At 49.1% G+C, this 15,048-nt stretch overlaps 1 protein-coding gene across 4 annotated transcripts in view; it reads right to left on the bottom strand.

Moving 5' to 3' along the window:
- The window catches only part of Sdk1 (sidekick cell adhesion molecule 1), a 986,485-nt gene that overhangs the window by 56,623 nt on the left and 914,814 nt on the right, over window positions 1-15,048 (bottom strand). For all 4 annotated transcript variants that reach the window (XM_063271861.1, XM_039089863.2, XM_039089864.2 and 1 more), the window contains 2 exons: window positions 3,263-3,378; window positions 83-269 (listed from right to left, as the gene is read on the bottom strand). In XM_063271861.1, the coding sequence (XP_063127931.1) occupies window positions 83-269; window positions 3,263-3,378 (303 nt within the window). The remainder of the gene's footprint in view (window positions 1-82; window positions 270-3,262; window positions 3,379-15,048) is intronic.

The raw sequence follows: 15,048 nt of genomic DNA on the forward strand, positions 1-15,048 counted from the left end.
TAATCACTCTACTGAATGAGCTGTACTTCTGGCTCTCGACCAATCCACCTTATGCTCTGACCGAGTAGTGAGGATGACCTACCTGCCTGGTGTGTGCGTCCCTGGCATGGGTCACTTCTGGGCCCGTCACCAGCAGCGTTGAAGGCTGAGATGCTGACCAGGTACTTTGTGTGGCTGGTGAGATCCTTAATCTTTACCACAGGCTCAGGGAGAAAGAGGACCTTCATTTTCTCCGTCTCATTACGACTGTCTGCCTCCCAGTAGTAAACCTGTTAGGCAGAGCACGGGTAGGTTACACTCAGTGTGGAAACAGTGGTCCTGGGGGATCCGCTTATACGGTAAATGATGCCCTGGGGTTCTGACCATCAGGCAACGGTCATGGATTCTACCCTATGATCTAGACTCTGAGTATCATATGGCTACAGATAGGTTCAGCCCCCAAGTTTGCTCCACATCCCCACATTTTGTTCAAGCCAACATCTACATGTTCCATCAATGTAGCAATGTAGTAAAAACACCAAAAATGACAGGAAGGAGGCAGGGGACAGTGGTTCAGTCACTGTTTGCTGCACAAGCATGAGGACATGAGTTCAATTCCCCAGCACCCAATGCTGAGAGAGAGAGAGAGAGAGAGAGAGAGAGAGAGAGAGAGAGAGAGAGAGAGAGAGAAAGAGAGCAAGCCATGTCTGGGGATTCATGCTTCTGAGCCCAGCTCTGGGGAGGTGGAGACAGGCAGATTCCTGGAGCTCAGCTCAGTTTACAGGCCAGAAAGACAATTTGTCTTAACATACAAGGTAGGGGACTAAAGAGACGGCTCAGCAATTTACAGGCCCTTTGAGAAGATCTGAGATCAGATCCTAGCACCCATACCTGGCAGCTCACAACTGCTCCAGGAGTTCTGGTGCCCTCTTCTGGTTCCCACGGGCACCAGTGCTGATGTCTACATATCCAGACACAATTTAAGAATGAAATTTTAAAAAGTGGAAGGAACCTGAGAAATAAGAGCTGGGTTGTGTCCTGGCTCCAAAACACACATGCACACATACACATATAGGACGTGCATACATACACACAAATACATACACACAAATACATACACACATGAACACATATGCACATGCGTGTGTGTGTGTACACGCGTGTGCAGGTACACACACACACACACACACACACACACACACACACACAAGGAAAGAGCCCTAAGCTGAGACTGTGGGGAAAGCACCCTGCCGCCCCCGCCCCCACCCCTCCCCCATTAAGTTGCATTTCTTCTCACCTAGCTTTGATATGCTTACAGGTAGATCTGAAACCTAAGCACAAAGGTTTGAGGGATTAGCGGAACCAGTTCCCTACACAGCTGTCTGGCAACCACTGCCCGCAGCCTGTGCCAGCTGGGCTGCCCAAAGACAACACTGGCTGGAAGATACCCCTCAGCTCTGTGTACGTTAGCCTGTGCCAGCCCCCAAGAGCAGTGTGCCCTCTGTAAAAGCAGGGCAGATTGTGCAGGAGGCAGACGGGGCATCCAGCCTCACGGGTCATCGCTGTGCTGGAGCTTGTCCATGAAGCAAGCATTCAGGGTTCTACCTGCAGGCCCCAGTTGCATGCCTGATGGCTGAGCTTACTGTGGGAAAGCTTCCACTCAGACAGGCCATGCTAACTTGTGATCGATATCCAAGTTCAATGGCTTTATCATTAGGGAAATGAGAAAACATATTTTTGGATGCGCATAAATAGTGCCTTGCCTTAGAGCTCTCGGGGCTCTCCGTGACCTCATCCATCTTCGTAAGAGCCCTGCCGGCAGGGAGGTATTCATTTTCATATCACACCTAGCAGACTCACTCTGAAATGGACATTTAATTGGGCCAATATTCATCAGGGCAGCATGGCCTGAGATTGGGATAACTGATCAGGTAGGACTCATGGAGGCCAGACAAGGACATTACTTCTGGAAGAATGGAGACACCAGATGGGATGCCTCCAGGGAGGTTAGGCAAGGCTGGAAGTTCCTCAGTGCCCTAAGCAGGGGAAGGCTCAGCGAGGCAGGAGGGAAGCCTGCCTACAGGAGTTATTTCCCTCCATGCTGGCTAGCAAGGTGAGTGGTCTTCCTTTCCTAAATCATTTGGCTAATGGAGGCGCAACGACTTTGTAGTGAGCTGGTCTCAACATGAGGGTCCCAGAAGTCACACCATTGGGACTTGTTGCAAATGTAGCTCCCAGGGCTCAGGACATGGCTCAGCTGTGCAGGTCTCAAGTGCTAAGCTGGACCCATGCTTTATTTTTACTTTTATTTATTTTTTTCTTCTTGTAATTCCAGTGCTGGGGAGGCAGAGGAAGAAGGAAGTCAGGGGCTCATTGGTCAGCCAGACTAATCAAACAAGTGAGCTCCTGGTCAAGAGGAAACCTTGTCTCTGTCCCACCCTACCTCCCCAAAGGAAAATATGTTGACTGCTTGAGGCCTGAAGAGCAGTATAGTCAAAATGACCTTCTGTGCACCCACATACACACAGACACACACCACTCATACACATAGCCCCCACACACTACACATACCACACACACACATACCACATACACATCCCCACCTACACACCACAACCCCCACCACATACACTAATATATACATACATACACACATAGCACACACACCACATACACTAATACATACGTACACAAACATACACTGTACACACATAGCACACATACCACATATATCCCTCACACCACACACACACACACACCACAGAGACACCAGATACACACACATAGCACATACATACATAAACATACCACACACATACATAGCTCACATACATTACATATACCATACACACACACACACACACACACACACACACACACACACACACACACACGCACACACAGGTTCTCTGGTTCTACCCCACACCTATGTGCAGGAGACAGTATTGGGATTTGTAACCGGCCTTTGTGAGGACACCACACTTGTATTATTATCAGCAAATGCCCCTGAAGAGGTCAGGTTCCTTTGGCAGAACCAACATGCTCTGGTGTTTTGTGGTTGGGCACACAGCTGCCCACTTCCTGTGTGGCTTTTCTCTGAGCAGCCTTTCTCTCCGATGCTGTCCCCACCAAGCCTGCTCCAGGCACTTGGGCCTGCATCCATGCTATGCATATGCTGCGGGGACACAGCAGTCCAGCGTGCAGCCAGTGGGCGGCCGAAGCCTTCAGGGCCCCGGGCACACAGTGAGTTGGAAGAAGAGCCCAGCCACGAATGACAACTTGCCTTGTAACCTTGGATGTTCCCATTCTGGCTCTCTGGGGGTGGCGGGTCCCATGTGACCTCCAGCTGGCTGGCTGTGAGTGGGGTCACCTGGATGTTCTGTGGGGCCATTGCTGGGGCTGAGGACAGAGAGAAACAGGACAGTAACTGGGGTGGCCTCCTGTAAGCTGGCTGAGACCCACAAACCCATGTCTCCCAGGCTCACACAGGACATAGTTCTGTGATGGAGAGTGTGGGAAACTATGTATCCTGGACATCACCCGAGTTTGGGGGACCTCAGGTGTTATCACATTCTGGGCCTCAGGCTGTGTCCCATGCAATTCTTAGTCCCTGTATGCCAAGGAAGGCTACAAGCCCTCTCAGAGGAACCTTCTTATACATGCATAGAACAAACTACACAGGGTTACAAAGAACACTGGTTCTGCTGAGATACAGTTAGACAGTGTTAAAAGACAGACACTATGGAGAAAACACATGGTAAAAGCTGGGAGATCAAACAGTGAGAGCACAGTATGCATGTATGTAGTAAGCATATCTTCATGTATATGCACATGTGTGTACATATCTGTATATAGGCTTGTGTATTTATATATGTTTGTATGTGTGCAGGTATGTCTGAAGGCCAGCGGTCAATGCTGGTGCCTTCATTGATCACTCTCCACCTTAGTGTGTGTGTGTGTGTGTGTGTGTGTGTGTGTGCAGAAGTCTACTTCAAGTGTCCTCTATGATCTCACTCTCCACTATTTTCGAGGCAACTAAGTGATTGATTGACTAGCCAGCCAATGAGCTCTCAGGAATCTACCTGTCTCTTACCACCTCCACCTCATATAGATGCTGGGGATCCAACGTCAAGTCTTCAAGCTGTGTGTGTGTGTGTGTGTGTGTGTGTGTGTGTGTGCGTGTGTGTAGGAAGTACCTTAGCGGCTGAGCTAGCTCCCCAGACCCTGCTGGCTATCTTTTGATTCGCGTCTGTCTAGAGGCCATCAATGGAGGCCATAGAGCCATCCCTGCCTAAGGAGATTTTTCCTGGCATGGGGCTCTTTTGGAGAGATAAGGCGACCTCACGAGCAGTAGGTCACTCCTTGCTCGCAGCTCCCTCCCCTGCTTCCTGCTCTCTCCCCCCACCCATGCAGAATAAAATAGTAATTAACACCCGCTCAGCCTGACATGACTATTTATTTTGTTCTAACTGTGTGCTTCCGTATTATCGCTGCCCACCCTGCCGCTAATGGAAATGTTAATAGCCCACACCAGGTTGTTGTGACAGATGCTGGGCCTCATTATCAGAAATTCTTATTTACCGCTCCATTAAACAACAGAATCACACAAAAAAACAATTCAATCAAAACTAACTGGAGGAATTTTAACAGCCGCATTAATAATCCAAAACATAAATAAAGTTAATGTCTTCTGCATGTTTGCCGTCGGCAACTGGATCACAAAATTACTGTTGTACAATTAAAATCATGAAAGGCGGAATTGAGCATGGCCGTTACTCTGGTAGGCTGGTGCACAGATCCCTCCTTGGTTCTCCTAGGGTTGGCTTTCCACAGCCTCGAAAAGCCAGGACAACCCCGGCCACGAGAGTCCATCTGTAGCAGGTGGCCGAGCCAGCCATACACTTAGTGTAATCTCTAGTACTCAGGGTCTCCGATGTCTCTTGGCTGGGTGGAAAGAAACCAATAAAGCTCCCAGATGAGACACGCCCGTATCAGCTGTACTGCAGCCTGGTGGTTATGCCACAGAGATACCACAGGCAACGGGACATTGTTAGCACATGTGGGGAGGGAATAAATGAAACATGGTAAATCTAGGACTTAAAACCTTTTCCTTTTCTGTTATTTATTTATTTATATTCATTTTGGCTCCTGTGAGATTCAGGGCTCTTGCCTGCCTGGAGATTTTAGCCTGCTGCTCTCCATCCAGAACGCAAGCATCACCCAGGGAAAGTATGTGCAGCTCAGAAGCTGATGGATTGACAGGCTAGCCTTTGTCTGACTGTTCTCCTATCTAGACATTCATGATGTAAGAGGCACACAAATATTAGCCTCTGTGTGTGTGTGTGTGTGTGTGTGTGTGTGTGTGTGTGTGTGTGTAGTTTATGTGGGTGTGCCTGTACATATGTGTATAAAAGCCAGAGGTCAAGTCTGTCAGTTTCCTTCCATTTTATTTTTTGAGACTGGGTCTCTGTGATGTTTAGAAAGAAAATGACCCCCCATAGGCCCACAGGGAGTGGCACTGTTAGGAGGTGTGGCCTTGTTGGAGGCCCTTGTGTCACTGGGGGCAGGCTTTAAGGTCTCAGATGCTCAAGCCAGGCCAGTGGCTCACAATCTCTCCTTGCTGTTTGCTGATTCAGATGCAGAAGTCTCAGCTCCTTCTCCAGCACCCTGTCGGCCTGCAGGCTGCCATGTTTCCTGCCATGATGATAATGGACTGAGCCTCTGAACTGTAAGCCAGTCCTAATTACATGTTTTCTTTCTAAGAGTTGCCATGGTGATGGTGTCTCTTCACAGCAATGAAACCCCAATTAAGACAGTTCCTCCCTGACTAGGAGCTGATTTGCTAGGTAGTCCTGGCAGGAAACTCCAGGGATCCTCCTAGCTTAACCTCTCTACTGCTGAGGTTACAAATATGTCTTTTCACACCAACTTCTTTGTGCGTGCTGAGGACACAACTCAGGCCTTCTTGCTTTTGTGTAGGTGTTTTAACTGACTGAGCCATCTCCCCAACCCCTGGCATACTTTTTAATGCATGAAATTGTTTACTTAAAGAATCTGGTCATCAGTTTCCTCCAGCATCTGTTGATGATGCCTGGAAGCAGCATCATGTGTAGAACAGGAAGGTCATGGTCACGGCTGATGTTGGCTCTGCATGTCTACAGAGCAGCTAACACCTCAGCATTGATCAGCAGAATCGCTCCCTCACCCTTGTCTGGATGCTGTGTGGCCTCAGAGACAGAGCTCCTCACGCTATTGATAAAGAAACCCCAGGACCTTCTGGGGGCACTTTGCAACTGACAGTCATAGTAAAATTCTAGAAGTGTCTAGAAATTTCTGGTTTTCTTACTGACTACATTGGGAGCCCTGAAAGACGGTCTCTGGCTGGCTTTCACTAGCCCCACTGTCTGTATTAAGAAGAACAGTTGGTGCTGATGTTTCGCCATCTTGTTTTCCTCATCTAGCCTCCCCAGAAGGTGTACCACCTCCAGGCGGCCATGGGCTATAGCTAGACCAAGTATAGCCACCAGGCCCGGGGAGCTGGCTCAGTCAGAAAAGCACACATCCATGATGATCTGAGTTCCATTAAAAACTAAAACAAAACAAAACAAAAAGCAGCTGAGTTGTGATGGTACATGCCTTTAATCCCAGCACTCGGGAGGCAGAGGTAGGTGGATCTCTGAGATATAGGGCAGCCTGGTGTATGGAGCGAGTTTCAGGACAGCCAGGGCTACACAGAGAAACCTTGTCTCAAAAAACAAAATAACAAAAGCAAAACAAAACAACAACAGCAGCAAGAATCAGGGACAGGCAGAGTGGAGCATGCTTGAATTCCCCTGCTAGAGAAGCAGAGGCAGAGTGACCCCTGGGACTCACCAGGCAGCCTGACTGACTTGCAGAGTTCAAGGAAAGAGTGGGAAACTCTGCCTAAAGCCAAGGTGGAGCCATCTGACATCTGACACCTGAGCTGTTCATACACACACACACACACACACACACACACACACACACACACACACACGTGCGTGTGCACTTGCAATGCACTTGAACTCATGAGGACATGTGTAGACACATGAATACATGTATACACACATACACACATACATGTGTGCACAATCATAGTCATTCATGTACAATAGCTATCTTCAGCTCATATTTTAATTAATTAATTAATTAATTAATTGCTAGTGAATAAGTAGTGCTGGCTTGGTGCCCTTGACTCCATGTTTTGGTGGACCCTGGGTGGGCCTGTACAGTGGACCTAAGAACCTCAGAGCTTAAGAATCTTGTCACGTCAAGCACACAGGACATGCAGGCTGGGTGCTACTGGCAGCTTCTGGCATGTACAGGGTCAAAGAAGGAAGTGGATGGGTGAGTTCTGGTTTGCTTTCTGTCACTGTGATGACACAATGACCAAGAGCAACTTGGGGAGGAAAGGGTTCATTTCAGCTTACAGTGTGTGCACCACCACTAAGGGAGCCAAGGTAGGAACTAAAGATCTTGGGGGAGCATTGCTTACTAACTCCTATTCAACTAACTTGAATCCACATCTGGTCCCTTACAGACACTTCAGTGTTCAAAAGCAGCACTGAAATTAGCAATCAAGGAAATGCCCACAGGTGTGTCCATCAGACAATCAGATGGAGATTATTCTTCAGTTGTGGCTCCCTTAACTCAGGTCTAGTCTGTGCAAGGTGTCAACAAACATTGACAAGAACAGGTGGCTTCGCTCAGTCTTTGTCAAGACAGTGGAGCCTTTCTGTACCAAGGAGAAGCTCAGAGTCCTGGAATTAATCCTGTAGGAAGGTGGATATTCACCCACTTTGTTCTGAGAGCTCTTGTTTAAAACATCAACTGTGTGGGGAAGCCATCCAACAATCTGACCTGTCCATTTGACCTGTAGAGTACCTATGATGGTCAGTATGGCTCATCAACTTGACAGGAATCAGAATAATATAGGAGACAAACCTCTGGGCAGGTCTGTAAGGGATTGTCTAATTCACCAAGTCGCCCTAAATATAGGTGACGCCATTCCCTGGTCTGGAGTCCTGCATTGCAAAATAAGGAGAAGGCAAGTGGAGCACCAGCATCCATCTCTCTCTGCTTCCTGACTCTCAATACAATGTAAGCAGCTGTGGATACAATGTAAGCAGCTGTGGATACAATGTGAGCAGCTGTGGATACAATGTGAACAGCTGCCTCCTGCTCCTGCCACCATGCCTTCCCACCATGATGGACTGTGCACCCTCAGACTGTGATGCCAGAATAAACCCTTTCTTCTTTAAATAGCTTTTGTGTAGTATTTTCTCACAGCAACGGAAAAGTGACTGATACAGTTTCTAAGGGAAGTCTCACACTAGGCACCTAGTATTGCTAGGACTACCCTAAGCCACTCTGGACACCCACTATTGCCAGGGCCACCCTAAGTCACTCTGGCCATTCACTGTTGACAGGGTGACCCTAGGCCACATCAAGCATCAACTGATGCTAGGGCTATCTCAGGGAACACTGAAGATTTCTGCTGCTCCTAACTTGCTCTTAGTCACACGGGACTCCTGCTTTGGCTGAAGCCACACTAGACTGTGGCAAACCACAAGAGGTTGCTGACACTGTTTTTGTTTGTTTGTTTTTTTTCTGTGTGTGTGTGTGTGTGTGTGTGTGTGTGTGTGTGATCAGTGATTTAACAATAATCTGAAAATAATGTGAGAAGTTAGAGGTAGGGCTCAGCAGCAAAGTCTTTCCCCAGACTTACCTAGAATGGCAGGTTCCTTTTTTTCTTTCTTTCTTGTGGTGTAGCCTGACCTCAAGCCATTGGTACCTACCACCCCCCGTCTCAGCCTCTGGAATTATCTGGAATTAAAGATAGCGGCCACTACATCTGGTCCTTTATAGACACGTCAGTGTTCGAAGTCAGCTCTGAACCCCAGCTTTGGTTCCACTGCCATGATCTTTGTTTTCTGGTTTCTGCACTGTGGGATTAGACTCCTACCCTGCTCAACAGCTCTCCTCGCCCATGTAAGCAAAGCCGAAAGGAGCGACTCTCAGTTCTTCTGCCCAAGTTGGGTTGTTTCTACTTCCTTTCCTCTTCCTCTTCTCCTTCCGCTTCCCCTCCTCCTCCTCATTTCTTCTTTTCTTCCTCCTTCTCCTCCTTCTCCTTTCTCCTCCTCTTCCTCTTCCTTCTCCTTTCTCCTCCTCCTCTTCCTCCTCTTCCTCTCCCTTCTCCTCCTCCTCTTCCTTCTTTCTCCTCCTCCTCTTCCTCCTTCTCCTCCTCTTCCTTCTCCTCCCCCTCCTCCTCCTCCCACTCCTCCTCTTCCTTCTTCTTTCTCCTCCTCCTCTCCTTCCTCCTCCTCCCCCTTCTTCTTTCTCCTCATCCTCCTCTCCCTCCTCCCCCTCCTCCTCCTTCTCCTTTCTCCTCCTCCCCCTCCTCCTCCTCTTCCTTCTCCTTTCTCCTCCTCCTCCTCCTCCTCCTCCTTCCCCTCCTCCTCCTCCTCTTTCTATCCCATTGTCTGTACCATGAGTTCCCATCACAGCAAGACCCAGGTCTTGATAGGCCATGATTACATTGTATGAGCAAGGCAGTTTCCTGGTCCCTTGAGAGACTCATGCTACTGAAGAAATATCTTATTCTCATTGAACAACTCAGAGGCTCGGATAGATCTGCGTCATTTGCCCAAGAATGGTCTAGATTTCAACTCAGATCTGTTTGACCCCCAAACCCAAGTTGTTTCCCTAAGGTTGAGGTAGAAATTTCGGAAAGAGCCAGGTAGTATTTTTACCCTTTGAGGGCTGTGAACCTAGGAGTCACATTGATTTCAGTCGGCATTGACTGTTATGGCAAAATTACTCCAGTTCAGACTGATGAAGCTAGTGGTTCTCAGCCTATGAGTCATGACCTCTTTGGGGGGTGGAATGACCCTTTCACAGGGGTAACCTAAGACCCTCAGGAAACACAGACTATTTACAGTATGATTCATCACAGTAGTAAAATTATAGTTATGAAGTAGCAACAAAAATAATTTTATGGTGGGGGTCATCACATGAGGAACTACATTAAAGGGTGGCAGCATTAGGAAGGTTGAGAATCAGTGGCTTAAGCCTTTATAGAGAAAGACATATCTGTTTCAGCAAAGCTTTATCTCTAAGAACAGGTAGTGGGCTGGCTTTGGTCCTTAGGTCAAGTTTGTAAATTCTGCCTGGAGGCAATAGGAAAGAAAAGGGGTAGATGAGTGGGGGCAAACCTGTCAAGGATAGAATCCAGGGTCTACTGGCTCTTCAGCAGAGCCTCATTACTGTAAAGCTTTTGAGCCCACACACCTAAGATAGAAGAGAAAAGGCTACAAAGAAGACCCTGTGGCTAGGGTGTGGCTCAGTGGTAGAGCCCCTGCCTAGAATCCCCCAGTGAGGGGCTGAGGATGTGGCTCAGTGTTAGAGCCCCTGCCTAGAATCCCCAGTGAGGGGCTGGGGCGTGGCTCAGTGGTAGAGCCCCTGCCTAGAATCCCCAGTGAGGGGCTGGGGGAGTGGCTCAGTGTGAAGCCCCTGCCTAGAATCCCCCAGGGAGGGGCTGGGGGCGTGGCTCAGTGGTAGAGCCCCTGCCTAGAATCCCCCAGTGAGGGGCTGGGGGCGTGGCTCAGTGGTAGAGCTCCTGCCTAGAATCCCCCAGTGAGGGGCTGGGGGAGTGGCTCAGTGTGAAGCCCCTGCCTAGAATCCCCCAGTGAGGGGCTGGGGTGTGGCTCAGTGGTAGAGCCTTTGCCTAGAATCCCCCAGTGAGGGGCTGGGGTGTGGCTCAGTGGTAGAGCCCCTGCCTAGAATCCCCTAGGGGAGGGGCTGGGGGCGTGGCTCAGTGGTAGAGCACTTTCCTAGAATCCCCTAGGGGAGGGGCAGGGGGCGTGGCTCAGTGGTAGAGCACTTTCCTAGAATCCCCTAGGGGAGGGGCAGGGGGCGTGGCTCAGTGGTAGAGCACTGCCTAGAATCCCCCAGTGAGGGGCAGGGGGCGTGGCTCAATGGTAGAGCACTTTCCTAGAATCCCCAGTGAGGGGCTGGGGACATGACTCAGGAGTAGAGAGCCATCTTCCTTTCTTCTCTCGTCTATTGCTATGTCTTCCTCTGTGCACTAAGACTGATTCATGACAACAACTAGCTTGCTTCCCTCTGAGGTCAGAACCTCAGCTAATGACATCCTCTGGGATGTCTATGGGGACAAGGAGCTCTTGGGGGACACTCATCCCATATTCCTGATACAAGACCTTGTCTTGTCTACACATAGCATGAGTAGACTGACTGGCCACTGGGACCACTTGTGGCCACTGTACCTAGGATACACAGGTTTGTGGTACCTGTGATGTCACTACAGTATGCTGGGTTAAAGGTTACTCAGGCACTGTGAACCTGGGGGTAGCGAACCTGATGGGATAGTGGGGCCCTGGGACATGTGGTAACTGCATTCATTACCCATGAGCAACTGCCACTCTCTTCACTATGCACACATATTCTAACTAGCACAGTTCTGAATCCTTTTAATTTCACTTAATGGACTCTATAACTGTCTTAATTTGCCACTAGAGGGAGCTGACACAACCAGACGTGTGCTTCTTTTCTTCTCTTTCCAACCAAGAGTTATTTTAAAACCTGTAGGAGTACTGGAAAGGTAAAACCCATATTTTACATTGGGGTTTTTGTTCTCATTTAGGGCTTTGTGTAGCCCAGGCTGACTGCAAATTCACTATGTAGCTGAGGATGACCTTCAACTCCTGATCCTCCTGCTTCTTCCTCCCAGATGTTGGGAACAATAGGTGGATGTCATCACACACAACTTATGTGGTGGTTAAGAGCATTTGTTGCTCTTGCAGAGGACCCAAGTTCTGGTCTACCATCTGTATCAGGTGGCCTATGACTCCAGCTCCAGCAGATCTGGTGCCCTCTTCTGGCTCCCATAAGTACTGCACTCAAGTGCACAGATCCACATACTAGCACACACAAAGACACATGACTAAAAACTAATGAATAAAACCAGGGATGGCCTGGTGAGTGAGACTGCTTGGCAGGTAAAGGCTCTTGTAACCAAGCCTGATGACCTGAGTCTGATCCCTAGGACCCACACAGTGGAGGGAAGGAGAGGACTCCTGGAAGTCGTCGCCTGACCTTCACAAGCACACTGTGGCACACGTGTGCCCTCCACACACAAAATAAACTTTAGAAAGTCCTAACTTTTCGGAGCTGCAGCTGTGAAGTAGCTGACAGTGGGTTCATGGTTTCAAGGGACTTTGCTGTCTTCTACAGCACCTGCTGTGTACCTCGAAAACCAAGGAACTCCACTGGACCTGAGTGACAACAAGCACCAAGGGTGTCTGCCTCTGCTCTTCTCGAGCCAAAGACACTGCTAGTGGACACTTAGTACTGAGTCCCCATTAAGTGGAAGAGGGCAATCCTAGCTCCTCTCTAAAGAACTTAAAGGCTACTCCTTGTATGTGCACACATGCGTGCATACATGTGTGTGTGTTTGTGTGTGTGTGTGTGTGTGTGTGTGTGTAGGTCAGAGGATAACTTTTAGTGTTGTTCCTCAGGCACTGTCCAACTTGAGGTTTTGTGACAGGGTCTCTCCCTGGCCTGGAGCTTGCCAAGTAAACTGAGCTAGGCTGGATGGCCACTGCGCCTTAAGGATCAAGCCTGTCTCTGCCTCCCCGGTGCTGGGATTCGAGCACATGCCACAATGGTAAGCTCTGTGTGTGTGTTCTGCGGATGGAACTCAGGTCCTCATGCATGCTCGGCAAGCCCTTTACCCACCAAGCCATCTTGCTAGCCCTGCTTTTGTATGGCACTGAGGATAGATAACATGCTAGAGACTTAGCTATTCTAAGCCAGTGCTCTACCTGAGCTATGCCCCTGCCCCAGGGTGGCTCTCGCTGAACTAAGATTGACAGTGCATCAGCAGGGATGTGAGCCTCTGCCTCAGGCTGCGAGCAGCTATGAGTGGTGCAGGGACATGTCGCCATAGCCTCTTCATAGTAAACTGCAGGAAAACCTGTTGGCAGTGACTGTCTGAGCGGTCTGCATGGAGAACACTGCCAACCCTACCACAGGATGTGAACAGACGCCAGCCAGTTCCTGAAGCGGGAAATGGGGACAGGAGGAAGGCCTCAGCAATCCCTAAATCAGTTTGTCATTTAATTCACTTCCCATCAAAATCCCAGAATTTGCCTTTTCTGGGCTTGCCAAAGTGATTGTCAGGTTCATAAAATAGCTTTGAATTTTGGAAACCAAGAGCACGACCAGAGTTGCTAAGTATGAGCCATGTGTGCTGGCGTGACACGGGCGGCTGGCACAGGCCAAGGAAAACCGGCCCCAGACTGGTCCATGCGTAAGAAGAATTCAGCCATGGCTGAGACTCATAATGAGCAGAGAACCTGTTGGTGGGGAGGCGGTATCAGGGGTCAGGGTAGGAGACAGCTTCTTGACCATTTGGAGGAAGCTCACTTTCTACCAAACATTGCCCTCCAACTCCAGACCTCAGAGGTGTGGGGTGTTTGCTGAGCACACAGGGAGCCCTGGGTTCCATCCAGGCATGGCGGGACCCAGACACAGAAGCACATGCATATGATCCCAGCACTTGGGAGATGGAGGCAGAAGGATATGGAGTTCAAGGTCCTCTGATCTCGGTACATAGTGAGTTTCAGGTCAGGCCAGTCTGGGCTCCATAACATTGTCTCAGATAAATAAATATGAGTTGCATGCTGTTGGAGATACATGTTAGAGACTTAGATATTCCAAGCGACTGCTGCCTGAGCTATGCCCCCGCCCCAGGGTAAATCTTATCCCGAATTGAGCTCATGCAAGTATCGTGGATGAGACTCTTCCATTCAAGTCATATTTGGAGCTGGGTTAGGCCTCCCGTGGCCTGGACGTTGACAGACTTATTTTTCTTCCCAGCTTGTAACATTGGCATTCAGACACAGGCCTCTGTGAAAAGGCATCTAAAACCACCTTTTCCCTGAGGCTCACAGAGGTAAACATTACATATTTGATCAAGAGGGGACCCAGAGAGAACATCTACTCTCCAAGTCCTATCCCCTAGCTGACCAGATGCCTCCAGAAGCTCACATGGGGGTTTCGAGCATGCTAAGCAAACACAAAGAGGGCATATGCCAGGCCAGGCAATCTCCAGATTCTTTCTGTGGGCAGATGTGCCAGGAACCTAGCTGGGATATAAACCTGAGTTTCCTCACTGTGGTTCACAGATTTCTATACCATGCCACAATGCTCAAAGACTAGAGCTCAGAGAGGTTGAGTACTGTCCTTGAGGTCACACAGCCAGCAAAAGGCAGGGCCATCACTTAGGCATACAAGTTCACTTATTAAACCACAGCTAGCTCTGTTTCCATAAAAGCCTCTGAGCACTTTAAGCTGACTTGTGTGCAATGTTCAGAGGGTGGTTATAATAGAGGGATAGGTAGGTGAGATGGCTCAGCAGGTAAAGGTGCTTGCTACCAAGCCTGATGACCTAAGTTCAATCCCAGAGAACCACATGATGGAAAGAGACTAGCTGTTGTCTGACCTCCACACGGATGCTGTTATGGGTGTGCACCTACATTCATGTACGAATACACACATGCTCATACATGTGTATACACACACATGCGTGCATACATATGCATGCACACATGCATAAACACATCCACAACACACGAGAGTGAGTCCAGCTTGACTGCTGGCAGTCAGCACCATTACTACTGCTCTGGACCCTGAGCTAGACTGCTGCTTGACTATGAGGAACAGAGACCGTCTGATGACTAACTGGAAGGAATGCTGCGTTGGCCCACTACTTCCTCCTTCCAGAGAATTCTCCCCAGGATAGTTGTGGAGCAAAGGGAAGTGAGTTGGAACCCGGGACTTATGTATATTGTTTGAGGCACAGAAGAGCTGTCTCTGGCATGGTGGTTGGGGAGCAGGTGACACTAACAGCAGTGAGTACTTCTAGGGACACTGTAGTATGGGCAGGCACAGGCAGTAATAAAGTCTTTGCAGTCACAAAGTAAGGGGTAGGGGAGTCAGTCATGGATTCCTTCAGGAGGGCCGTAC

This window comes from Rattus norvegicus, chromosome 12, assembly GCF_036323735.1.
Source record: "Rattus norvegicus strain BN/NHsdMcwi chromosome 12, GRCr8, whole genome shotgun sequence".
Taxonomy (NCBI): Eukaryota; Metazoa; Chordata; class Mammalia; order Rodentia; family Muridae; genus Rattus; species Rattus norvegicus.